General features: G+C 54.1%; 1 protein-coding gene across 1 annotated transcript in view; it reads left to right on the forward strand.

The window, feature by feature from the left end:
- Nucleotides 1–12,016, forward strand: part of PODXL (podocalyxin like) — a gene marked incomplete at its 5' end in the record, with an annotated part of 75,319 nt that overhangs the window by 27,197 nt on the left and 36,106 nt on the right. The window contains 2 exons of the mRNA XM_079150369.1: nt 858–1,071; nt 1,118–1,812. Coding sequence (XP_079006495.1) covers nt 858–1,071; nt 1,118–1,812 — 909 coding nt within the window. The remainder of the gene's footprint in view (nt 1–857; nt 1,072–1,117; nt 1,813–12,016) is intronic.

Here is a 12,016-nt window from a genome sequence, read left to right on the forward strand (position 1 = left end):
AGTTGCTCACGCAGTCCACAGTCCTTAGGACGCGACTGGGTCTGGGATGGGGGAAAATCCCCCAACTCAGCCCCATCTGGCAGAAAGACTCCGGATTAGCAACCGAGGAGTCACGTGAGACAAATTTACGCCTTCCCCGATTCCAGCGTTAATCACCCCTCCCCCAGCAGCTCCGCATCCGGGCGACACTGCAGTGCCTCCTTTGCAGCGGGTTCCAGGGTCTGCATCCCCCAAAGCAGCGTTTTTTGAAATAATGCAGCTGGGTGGGGTGGCGGTGGGGAAGCGGATGGCTTCTTTGTTCTTTCACCGGGTAAACTTGCCTTTATGAAATTAACCAACTCTCACTCTTTACCCCGAGTTTGCAAATTTCTCTCATCCTCCCATTGAGCACGAGCTGCTTCGTGCATTGAGATTTTCCTTGTTCCTGGCCCTAGGCTAAGTGCTTTTCCTGAATTATCATATCTAAGTCTCTTGGAGGTAGGCGTTATTATCTCTTTTTCGGATGAAGAGAATTAAGTTAGCATACCTAGGTTTGGAGGCCAAGTTTGGTTTGACTCAAAGCCCTAAGTCTTTATTACTGCCTTTTTATACAGCAAGAATAACTTAATTTGTATCAAGCAATTATTACACGACAGGCACTGTATAAAGCATTTTCCCAAACTACTCTCAGAAGTAGGTCTGCCACTTAAGCAGTTAGGTGATCCGGAACAAGTTTCTTAGCCTCTTTTTGACTCAATTTCCCTGTCTCCAAATTGAAGCTTAAAATAGGGCTGTTGTAAGACTAAGTGAATTAACGTATGTAAAACACTTAGAACACAGATTGGCACATATTAGTCCCTGAAAATTTTGCCTTTTAGAAAACCATCACCTTCATTTCACCGGGAGGAACATAGGCTTGGAGAGATTAAGCAATAAATTGGTCCAGATTGCCGGGTGCACATCCTGCACCACACATCTGCTCAAAGTCGTGCGGGATCGGGCCCGCCTGCAGGTGAATTCCACCTGCCTGGTGGGAGACGCGCTTCTTGGGCGTAGCTGCAGAACGCGCTGCAGCACGCAAGGTCTCGAAGGGTTGGTCACCAGTGAACACATAGGGCCGGGGTCTCTCTCGCTCAAGATGTGCTGGGGTCCGGGAGGAGTGGGGGATCCCGCCTGATCCCTCCAAAACTCTGCGTGGGATAGCGCGCGCCGGGGCAGGCTGCCGGGCGGGAACTCTGCCCACACCACCCCAGCCCCGCGCACACACACTCGCGCACACGCGCACACGCACACACGCGCACCCTCCGGCGCGGGGCCGCCAGCCCGCGCTCCCCCTCCCGCCGCACTCCAGGGCGGAGTTTCCTCCTCTGCTCATTGTTCGCGGCCCAGCGCCCGCCCAGCCACCGCCCCGCCCGGCCCGGCTGCGGCTTGCAGGCGCGCTCCTGGGGGAGGGGGCAGAGGCCGGCGCGGACGGGACGGGGCGGGAGTCGCCGCAGTCGCCGGCGGGGCAGCAAACGCGCAGACACCGCCCGGACTCAGCTGCTGCCGCTCCTCTACCGCTGGCTCTGCGCCCCAGCCCGGCTCTGCGGCAGGGAGGAGGGGCCGCCCGAGCACGACTCCCGAGCCCGGGGCCACCGCCAGGCCTTGGGAGCCACCGCCAGGCCTCCCGGAGCGGCGCCCACGTTCCAGCTGCCCAGACGCACAGACCCTGCGCCAGCTCCGCAGCCACCTGCTTCGGGCCCCGAGGCGAGGACACGATGCGCTCCGCGCGGGCGCTCTCGGCGCTGCTCCTGCTGCTTCTCCTGCTGCCGCCGTCGCTCTCCCAGGAAGCTGGTGAGTAGCCAGCGCAGGCTCCGCTGGGACCCCTACCGGGCTCCTACGCCGCCTGGTCCTACCCCGAGCAGCCACTGTGCACCCGGGCCACAGGCAGAGCCCTGACCTTGCGCCATCCACGCCCCCTCCAAACCCAGAAAGCTGCAGGTGCGGGGCCTGAAACGGGGATTAGCTCACTCTCTCCCGGAGCTGGCGTTGGAGTGTGGGGTGGCCAAGCGGGCGCCCGAAGCTGAAGGGTTTGCGGGGAAGAGAAGGGAAACTTAGGGTACCGCAAGTCTCCACGCTACCGCGGGACCCTTAAGGCACCCTTTCTTTTCTCGTTGGAGAGGGTGAGGGACAGAATGGTGCAGTCGTTGATTCTAGGCAAAGCAGCATGCTAGGGATTCACGAGGAAGTACGTAAAGCAAGTGAGAAGCTTCCAGTACGGGTCCACGCAGGCGATGGCTCACTGGTTCACGGATTTTTTTCAGGTGTGCAGGCTTGACCCACCTGAGCCCGTGTTGGTGCTGGTGGCGAGGTATAAGTGATTCTTCCACAGTCCCAGGATCACCGCCTGGGTGGGGACCCTGCCTCCCTGTCGCCAAAGGAACAGATCCTTCTGAGTGCATAACCAGAATGGTGGGACTCCCTCTAGCCCCATTGTGCAAACAGGAACTTCTCTCATGAAAGAGGACTGGGCCGCATCTTACATACACCTTAGACACTGTGCTGACTCTCATGAGAGAATTGCATCTCAAAGACACCTCCACTCTGCTACTTCTAAAGGCAAAGTGTTACTTTCTTCTGGAGAGACAGGTAGTGGCTGCAAACCCAACCATAGCAGGTGTCCCAAAGTCCCCACAAATGGCCAGAGACTCAGACCAGGAGACAGGCATATTTCGTGTTTTCTGTTGCCCACCTGAGCACATGTTTGCAGGCAGAAAGAGTTGAAAGCAGGCTCCCAACCAAGGGCCAGGCATACTTTGGTGACAGTCCATACAGGGAAGGGACTCTGCTGCTGCAGGTGCTGGTGGTTTGGGACTAGAATCTATGGAGGGAGGATGAGATGGCAGTACAGTGTCTCCTCAGCCTGTCAGTAAACCTTGGCAGTGCAGGAGGGCTGGCGTTCATGTCAAGGAGGCTTAGGCCTCTGGTGGTTGGGTGGTCCCAGACGCTCGCCTGGCCTGAAATGGAACGTCACTCCCAATGGTGTAGGGTGTATGGCCCTGGAGGAGGGGGTGCATTGTGAGGAATTGTGGGAACGGTTTTGAGGATGGCTGTCTGGATTTGCACAACCCTCAGGGTTGAGAGGTTGCTGGAGTGGGTGGGTGGGTTCCCCTCAGCCCTGTTCTTGAGGTGATCACTGGCGACCCTTTTGGGAGGAGGGAGGTTCTTAGCACCACCTTAGAGCCAGATGGCTTAGTTCCTGGTGCTTCTGAGCTTAAATAGGTGGAGCTACCCTTTTGTGAAGAAGAGGGTGGGGGCTCTGGGGAAAGACCCCTACTGTTCTTAGAGAGAGATACTCCAGAGCCTCCAGTGGCTAAAGCCCCAAGCCCATGGGCCTGGTTTTCCTGGCACCTGGGTACTGCTCAAAACCCATTTCACTGTCACAAAAACCTCCCCAAGGCCAGGATGGGGTTGGGCCATGATAGGAGCTTGGTAAGTACAAATAAAAATGCCCCTAACCCACTCCTCTGCCCCCAACTCCAAACAGTGCCATATTTATCTTCAGTGCTCTTGGCTTTTCCCAGCCTTGGGTGCTCAGTCCCCCAAATGCCTTTATTATAGTATGAAGTGCTTGAGAAGCGCACAGTGGCAGGGTGGGTGGGGGGCTGCACTTTAGAGAGCTGGGGCGGCCAGCTCCATCAGGCTGCTTTCTGGTGGACTGGCAGAAGCGGCGAACTGCTGGAATTCTGTGATCTGATGCAAAACAACCGGTTTACAGTGCCCTCTCCTGAGGAATTGTCCTCCATATGCTGGATCATGAGGCCTCCAAGGTAAACAGTGTTAATCCAGGGCCCTTGCTTTGATATCCTCTTGACTGACCACATGGCAGGTCATACCTGCAAACCTGTTTTCTTAACTGTGAGACAGAATAAAAATGGAAGGGATCTCCTGTTTCACCATCATAAGATGTCTGGGCTTCCATGTTCCCCGAGCTGCTGAAAAACGGGCTGATTGAACACCATCACTCAGATAGGCATTTGATAGGTAAATCCTGGGCACCAGAGAGGCAGCTTGGTGTGGTGGAGACCTCAGACTTTGGGTCAGATGACCTATGCAGTTGTGGATAGTGAGCCTCCTTGAGCCTTTGTTTCCTCCTCTAAAGTGATTGCAGATTGCCTTGCATTTGTCCTGACGGTGACAACGTGGACAGGTTTTGCACTGTGCCCAGCTCATGGCAGCAATATCAGTGATGATTAAAAAGCATGATTATTGATAAGTACAAATAAAAATGCCCCTAACCCACTCCCCTGCCCCCAACTCCAGACAGCGCCATATTTATCTTCAGTGCTCTTGGCTTTTCCCAGCCTTGGGTGCTCAGTCCCCAAATGCCTTTATCATAGTATGAAGTGCTTGAGAAGCACAGAGTGGCAGGGCGGGTGGGGGGCTGCATCAGGATTCTGCTGATTGTGGGTGTCAGTCTGAACATAGTGATGGCAATAGTGAGGGAGAGGGAGGCACCTGGGAAAGAGGGATGAGATTTGCTCTGGGGACTGCTGGGGAAGGAGAGAAGGTTTTCTTTTTCATTTTTTGGGGATGGGGGAGTTATCAGGGATTGAACTCAAGGGTGCTTAACCACTGAGCCACACCCCTAGTCTTTTTAAAAATTTTATTTAGAGACAGTCTCACTGAGTTGCTTAGGGCCTCGCTGAGTTGCTGAGGCTGGCTTTGAACTCGTGATCCTCCTGCCTCAGCCTCCGGAGCCACAGTATTACAGGTGAGCACCACTATTCCCAGTAAGGGGGGAAGTTTTCATATAAGGATTTTAATATAAACAGGGCTAGCCTGAGGTGGGAGACGTCTTCCCAGGCTGAGTGAGGGAAAATGAATTGTAGGATGAGGGGGAGATGCAGGTGAGGGGGACCCTGATGGGAAATCTTGAGGTGGGGTTGGTGAACTTCAGGAAGGCTTTGGGGAGAAGTGAGCTCTCAGAGCTGCTGAGAAGGTTCCCTGGGATGAGGTGGAGGGTGGGGTGCACTGAGAGGGAGAGGAGTCACTCAGGCAGGACTGAGCAGGACCTGGGTCTGGAGTAGGTCTTACTGAGCCTGGCCTGGGGCAAGAGTATCTGAAGGACACAGGCACCAGGTGGCAGTGTGGCTAGACCTATAGCGAAAGGCCAGCAGCTAGGCATCCCAGGAAGGGTCCCCAGGGTCTGCCCTGGGCCTGGGGAAGGCAACCCTGGGGTGTTGGGAGAACCTGCAGGCTGCCCCTCCCTGCCTTTCTCTTGGGAATCCACTTTGAAGCCAGGGAGGGGCTCTGCCCGACTGATCTGAAGCCTCTGCTCTTAGGAAGCTAAGGGGAAGGGGAAGAAGGAAGGGGCCCTGTGGGGTTAGAGTTGGCCTGGGCCGAGGTCCGAGGTGTCTTTGAGCTGAGAGGCTTCTCTGGTTTCCAAATGGAACCATATTATGTTCTGTGGTCCTCTGTGTGGTGAGTCCCTCGAGGGTGGGGTCAGCCACGAGTTCAAATCCACTCACTCAGGAGGTTTCAGCCCCTGGCTTCAGCTCTTGGAAGGGGTGTCCCAGGCCAGCTTGAGTCCTGGACAGTGGAACCTGGCAGGTGGGCTTCTTCTCTATAGCCCGAGCGGGCAGGAGCAGCTGCTCAGAGCTTGTGGGCTTGGAATCGGGGTTGTGACAGGGTGGCTGCTGAAAGGACAGTTCGGAGCTTAGCTCAAAACCCTTGACTCCGAAGGGAGGTGTGGGGAACCCTCTCTCCAGCTCATGGACTTCTTGGGAAGGGGATGCAGATGCCCTTTACCCCTTAGGAAAGAGGCTGCTCCCACACGTCCATGGAGTCCCCATCTAAGTGGAGAAAGAGGGTGACATGGCCCGCCCTGCCCCTCAGCCACCAGCCTGAGCCTGAGTCTCCTGGGGACTCTGCAGACCTGGACACAGAAGCTCTTTCCTCAGCTCTGGGCTTATTTCCTATTTGTGCCCATGGGGTATGATGCAGGGCAGGGAACTCAGCCAGTGGGGCTTCCTGTCACGTCCTGTTCCCAGGAACACCATGAATTTGGATGAGTCTCTCTTTATCATGTGTCCCATCCACTTCTGGGCTGTTAGAAGATCAGAGGAAGTAGCAGATCTGGGATCGTGACTCTCAGGGGCCGCAGATGCCAAAGGTACTCTCTTTTAAGAAAAGCCTCCAGGAAAATCTACATAAAAGATCTATTTCAAGGAGACTCTTCATGTTTGCAGTAGGATTTCCCTTAAGATCCCTCCCAACAGCAGCTACTGGCTGTTCAAAATGGAAGCCAGTTGGCAAAGTGTAATTTCCATACCATTTCTCAATAACCTCGACAGCTGTAGGGCACAGAATTCTAGAACTGAGGAGCCTTCTGGAAGTCATCTGCCATAAGCTCCTCATTTTCCAGTTGAGGCAGAACAGGCCAGGGAAGTGGATCACTTGCCCAAAGTCCTAGTGGCTCCCAGAAAGCTTGCCAGGAGATGAGTATATACAGGTGTGTGAAGCTGTACAATAAGAAACAGAGCCCCTCTCAGGGCCAGTTATCTCCTGGGAGAAACAGAAATGGTGACGAATCTGGATTGTTCAAGTCTTTCCCCAGCTCTCTACCTTCAGGCCAGACTGAGACTTGGGGCCACCAGGTTACTCAAGAGCTAAGCTCCCCAAGAGCTCCTCAAGTACAGTGTCACAGCCTGGCCACCATGCTTTGTGACTGGGTATGTCTGTCTCCCATTGACCTGTGAGCCCATAGTATCCACAGCATCCTCCCACTACCTGCAGTAAGTAGGTGGTCAGGAAATGCTAGTGGATGATCAGCACACAAATACAGAGCCACCTGCAGATCCAGGAGCAGACCCTGACCTCGTGTCCCACATCCCAAGCTCTTACGTTGTCTCAGCCTTGACCCCACCCAGTACCACCATAGCAGTGGCCAGCACAGATCCCCCAGCTTGAGTTGGCCTCTGGGCCACCAGTCCTTTCTCTCCTCCCTCTGACGCCACCCCTCTCCCTGATACACACCACCACCACCACCCTCTTTTCCTTTGTAGCCTTATTCCCCTCAGGTCAGCCACCTCGCACTTCCCTAGGGCCAGGGCATGGGGTGGCACCCCGTCCGCCAATTGTCATGGCCGGAAGGCTGTGTGCCTCAGCCCAGGGGAGGAGAATTCTGAGGAGTGGCTGAGTGTGGCTTGCATTTAGGCCTGGGTTGGGGTGCAGGGGGCCCTCCCAGAGCCAGGTCCCCAGAGACCTGGGCCAGCCACGTCTGATCTCTAACCTTCCAGCTGCTTGACCTTGGTTGGGGTACATGGGACAATGGCAAGGCCAGGCCTGATGAGAGGGCCCTCTGATTCTTAAGCACATTGGCTCTGCGTGAGGTCACAGCTACCTGGATGAAATGCACATAGCTTGGTCTGAGATACGAGCCCTCAGTCTCCGTCCCGTCTGATTCCCCTGCCAGCCTGTTCAGGCATGATGCCCCTGCGCACCCTGGCCGGACTGGCACCAGGTTGCCATTGGATAGCTGTCTCACCACCCGTTCCAGAGAGGGGAAACCGAGGCACAGACCTGGACCTGCAGTAGACCGTACAGCCAGCTGTTCTCCCGGCTGTCCATACGGCGTCCTCTCTTCTCTGCTTGAAGCCACTTTCTCAGAAAGGCTTTCCAGGGCACTTTGTGTGAAACCCCTCCCTTGGCACACCTGCCCCCACACTCTGCTTTCTTTTCCCTACAGCAGCTTTCACCTGATGTGCATGCATTCCTTTCTGTTTCCCCTGCCCCCTGCCCTCCATTAGACTGCAGTTTCCATGAGGGCAGGAACTCCTTTTCTTGGATGTAGTCGCAGCACCTAGAAAAGAGCCTGGCACATTATAGATGTTCAATAAGTATTTGCTGAGTGAATGGGTGGCAGAGCTGGCTTGGAACCAGAGTCTCATCTGCCAGCTCTGTGCTTTCTAACTGCACAGCTCTTGACCTGACTCTAGATGAAGAGAGGAGGCGGCAGGCTGGCACTGGCCCTGGGTCTCAAGAGGAGTGGGTAGAGGGCATGAGAGGAAGCAGGAGACTCTTGGCAGAAGGAGGGCTGTGGATTATGCAGCAGCCTTAGGTCTCCTGTGCTGTTCCCACCCAGAGGATCCCTTAGTGGAGCGTTAGGGCTGCTGTTTGCTAGAACTTGATTTGGCTGCTTATAGTAATTAAAAAGAAGCCGTGGATTAAATAAGACAGAAGTTATATTTGTCATGTAATAGGAGTTCAGAGGGCTGTATGGTGCTTCTGCATAATTAACATAAAACCTCTTGGTCCAGAATGGCTGCTGGGGTTCCATCATCAGGAAAAGGGGAGGAACAAGAATCCTGCGGCTCCTCTTAGAGGACTCGGCCTAAAACTCGCACACAACACTTCAGGTTAGGTTTCTTTGAACTGAACTTGGTTACGTGTCCACATCTAGCTGCAAGGGAAGCAGGAAAGAGTACTTTCCTTAGCAAAGAGTAATTTTTATTTCAGGCACCAGATGCCTCACCACAAATCAGTGATTCAGTTAGAAAGAAGCATCAGAGAATGGATATTTATTGGCAAATGCTGCCACAGAGCTGGTCCCTGAAAACCGTGGGCTTCTAGCCCACCCCTGTGGCAGGTCAGCGTCACCTGTGCAGGAGGGTAACAGTGAGCAGCATCCTCCATGGGCTGAGGCTTCGGCCACCTCTGGCTGAGCCCTGCCCAGCTTCAACCTTGGTATTTGAGGCTCCGCCCTGTGGCACTGAGGGAGCACTCCTTTTAATGCATGAGGAAGCCTGGCTTTTCCCACTCAGGTCCCTCAGCCCTGAGCTCCACCAGTGAGCCAGGGCCCTGGAGACTTTCCATGAGTCAGACTTTGCCCAGGGCAGGCACAGGAGGACCCGGGTTTCCCTGTAGGCCTTTGGGTAGGGAAAAAGAATCCCTAAATCCCCTCTTCTCCTCTCACTGCACGTGGGTACAGGGCCCAGGGAGACCCTGCCTTAGGAGTTTGCTCCCTGCACCCTTGGTGAGAGCAGCTGGGAGCAGGTGACTTCCTGGTGAAGGTGTACTGTGGAGGTGCCACTGAGAGCTTGGGGTGCACCCCTGCGGCCCACTCAGGGCCACCTACCGAGTGCAGCCCTGCCCTTACCTGTTGTGGATTGTGTGTCTCCATGAAGAGTACCTTTGAGGAAAGAGTTCTACTGTCAGAAAAGAAGAATATTGGAAATTCCTTTATGTGATGCCCCAGATCTTGAAGTTGGAGGCTTGGGTTTTAGTCCCACCTTGGACACTTGCTTGCCCTCTGATCTTGGACTTCCTCCTTGGCCCATCGCCCTTCCTTAACAGGGATGGGCAGATGCAGTCCCGTGGGTGGCCAGCTGGACACATTTAAGCATGAACTCATTTGGGTTTGATTTCTTCTTTCTCTCTCTTTTTTTTTTTTTTTTTTTTTTTTTTTTGTGGTGCTGGGAATTGAACCCAGGGCCTCATGCTTACGAGGTAAGCACTCTACTAGCTGAGCTATATCCCAGCCCATGATTTCTTCTTTTGATGTCAGCCCTAGCCCAGTGCCCCTGCTCCTGCCCCTCCCCCATGGTGGAGTACCCGCTGTGACCTTGAAGAGTCACGCTTTCTTTCTCCTTCGAGGTCCTCTACCATTTGGTTACTGCCCCATGGCCAATTACTTGGGGGACAGGTCATTGCAGACCACAGTCCCTGATGAGGGCAGCCAGGCTGTGCTTAGCAGGGAAGGGGCTCAGGTGACCAGCCTCCCACCTCCCCCAGTTCCACACAGATGCTTCTCACCAAGCTCTAGGGGGCGCTGCTCTCCACCGTGGGTGTTGAGTCAGAGGCTTTCCAAGCCTGCACGCCTGTCCTGGCAGTCCCTGAGGATGTGCCCATCATGTGCTTCACCGGAGTCTCCTGTCCCATGGCCTCCCGCCGGATCAGTGCTCCCAGGATGACCAGGCCTGCTGCACACCTACACCTGGTCACAGGTCCAGGTGTCTCCCTCTCACTTCCTCTAAATAATTCCTTCCTGGCATCATCTGACCCCACCTGGACTCTAGTGCCAGATTCCCAGTGAGGCCATGGAGCCAGGCAGTGGAGCAGGGAAGCGCGATGTCCCTTTTCCTTTTCAGGGAGGGGTGGCCAGGGAAAGGAGTATTTACTTCCAAAGAAGAGAAGGGGAAGATCCAGGAAGGGAGGGCAGGCAGTAGTCACAGAACTGCACAATTCCTGGGGGACATGGCTCCATGCCTCAGTTTACCCAAATAGTAAATCAGGGTTAGAACCCACGAGGTTTTGTGCCATTGTGGTCTTTGTTTTTGATACTGGGTATGTAACCCCGGGCCATTTTACCATTGAGCTGCATCCTTGGTCCTTTTTATATTTATTTTGAGGCAGGGTCTTGGAAAGTGGCAGAGACTGGCCCCGAACTTGCCTCCTCAGCCTCCGGAGTCACTGTGATTTCAGGTGTGCGCTGCTGCATACCTATACATGCATAGGTTTTTGTTTTATTTATACATCCCATAAAGCAAGTTGCAAACCCAGCTGTCCAAACAGAACATGAGTACTCCTCATGATTTTCATAGGCTCTCAGTGAATGATATAGAGTAGGAAATTGTTATCTGAATAAAAGGGAGCTCTGATCGGCGAGTTTGGAAATGCCCTCTACTTGTCACCTTCTTGGAAGGTCAGTGCGCGTTGTGGTCTTCTTGCCCTGAGATGCCCCCTGTTTATCTTTTAACCCAGGAACTGAGGCCCCTGGTGCTGTCATGGCCACCGTGACATTGGTGTGGGTTTTCAGGCAGTATTAAAATGTTCTCCAGATTTACTTTAACCAGGGGGCCACTTGTGTTTCTCCAGATGATAGAGCATGTATTAACATCCTCTGGTTTACTTTGTTCTTTTGGTATCAGGGATTAAGTCCAGGGCTACTTCGTCACTGAGGCACATCCCCAGCCCTTTTTATGTTTTATTCTGAGACAGGGCTCCACTGAGTTGCTTAGGGCCTTCTAAGTTGTTGAGGCTGGCTTTGAACTTTCTATCCTCCTGCCTCAGCCTCCTGAGCTGCTGGGCTTACAGCTGTGCCACTGCGCTTATTAATGTCCTCTGAACCACCATTGTGAAGCCCTGGTGCTCCCAAGACATTTTGCGGGGAAGAGCCCACGTGAAGGTGGAGTGACCAACTACCTCAGTTTGCCCAGGGCTAACAGGCTAGAAAGCATAGACAGCCCTGTGTCAAGGACCACACTGAAAAAACATCAACTATAAAATCACACCAAGTATGTGTCCGGGTGGGGTGACATGGCTAAGTGTGACCCTGTTGAAATGAAAATCCTTAGAGGGCCTTTTTTTTTTTTTCAGTATTGAGTCACACCCCCAGCCCTTTTTTGTATTTTATTTAGAGACAGGGTCTCACCAAGTTGCTTAGTGCCTTGCTAAGTTGCTGAGGCTGGCTTTGAACTTGCGATCCTCCTGCCTCAGCCTCCTGAGCTGCTGGGATTACAGGCTTGCGTCTCCGTGCTCAGGTAGAGGGCCCTTCTTTTAGGGATGTATAAGAAACCCGGTGGGAGGTTGTGGGCACTGTGAAGTACCAGGGTCCAGTTACATTCAAGGCCTAGGGCCCCCTCACTGGTGTTAACAGTGGTATTGCTTCTCAGATAGAAGTTAGAGGCATTATTTAAAACATTGTAGCTGTAAGTGGCCCTGTTTTTGATGTTTGCTCTCCATGGTTTGCTGGTTGCTTCTTTCCTGTTGTGCCTCTGCCCCCTGCTGCTGCTTGAGTTCCTGACCTTGACAGCCCCCATGCTGTCTTCTGCCCCCTGCCCTAGGAGCCTGGAGGAGGGGATTGCTACACTGACTGAGCAAGGACCCACGGAGCGCTCCAATCTCTGGCACCAGAGGCTGTCCTAATTCTGGGAGTTGGGGAGCCATACAGTGGCTGCAGGGAGCCACCAGTTTGCAGGCGCTGCCTGGCTGCATGAACCCTTAGGCACCCCTCCCCAGGTGGACGGTGAGTGAGGGGTGCCTTCTCCCAGCTCCT

Source organism: Sciurus vulgaris (genome assembly GCF_902686455.1).
Source record: "Sciurus vulgaris genome assembly, chromosome: 8".
Taxonomy (NCBI): Eukaryota; Metazoa; Chordata; class Mammalia; order Rodentia; family Sciuridae; genus Sciurus; species Sciurus vulgaris.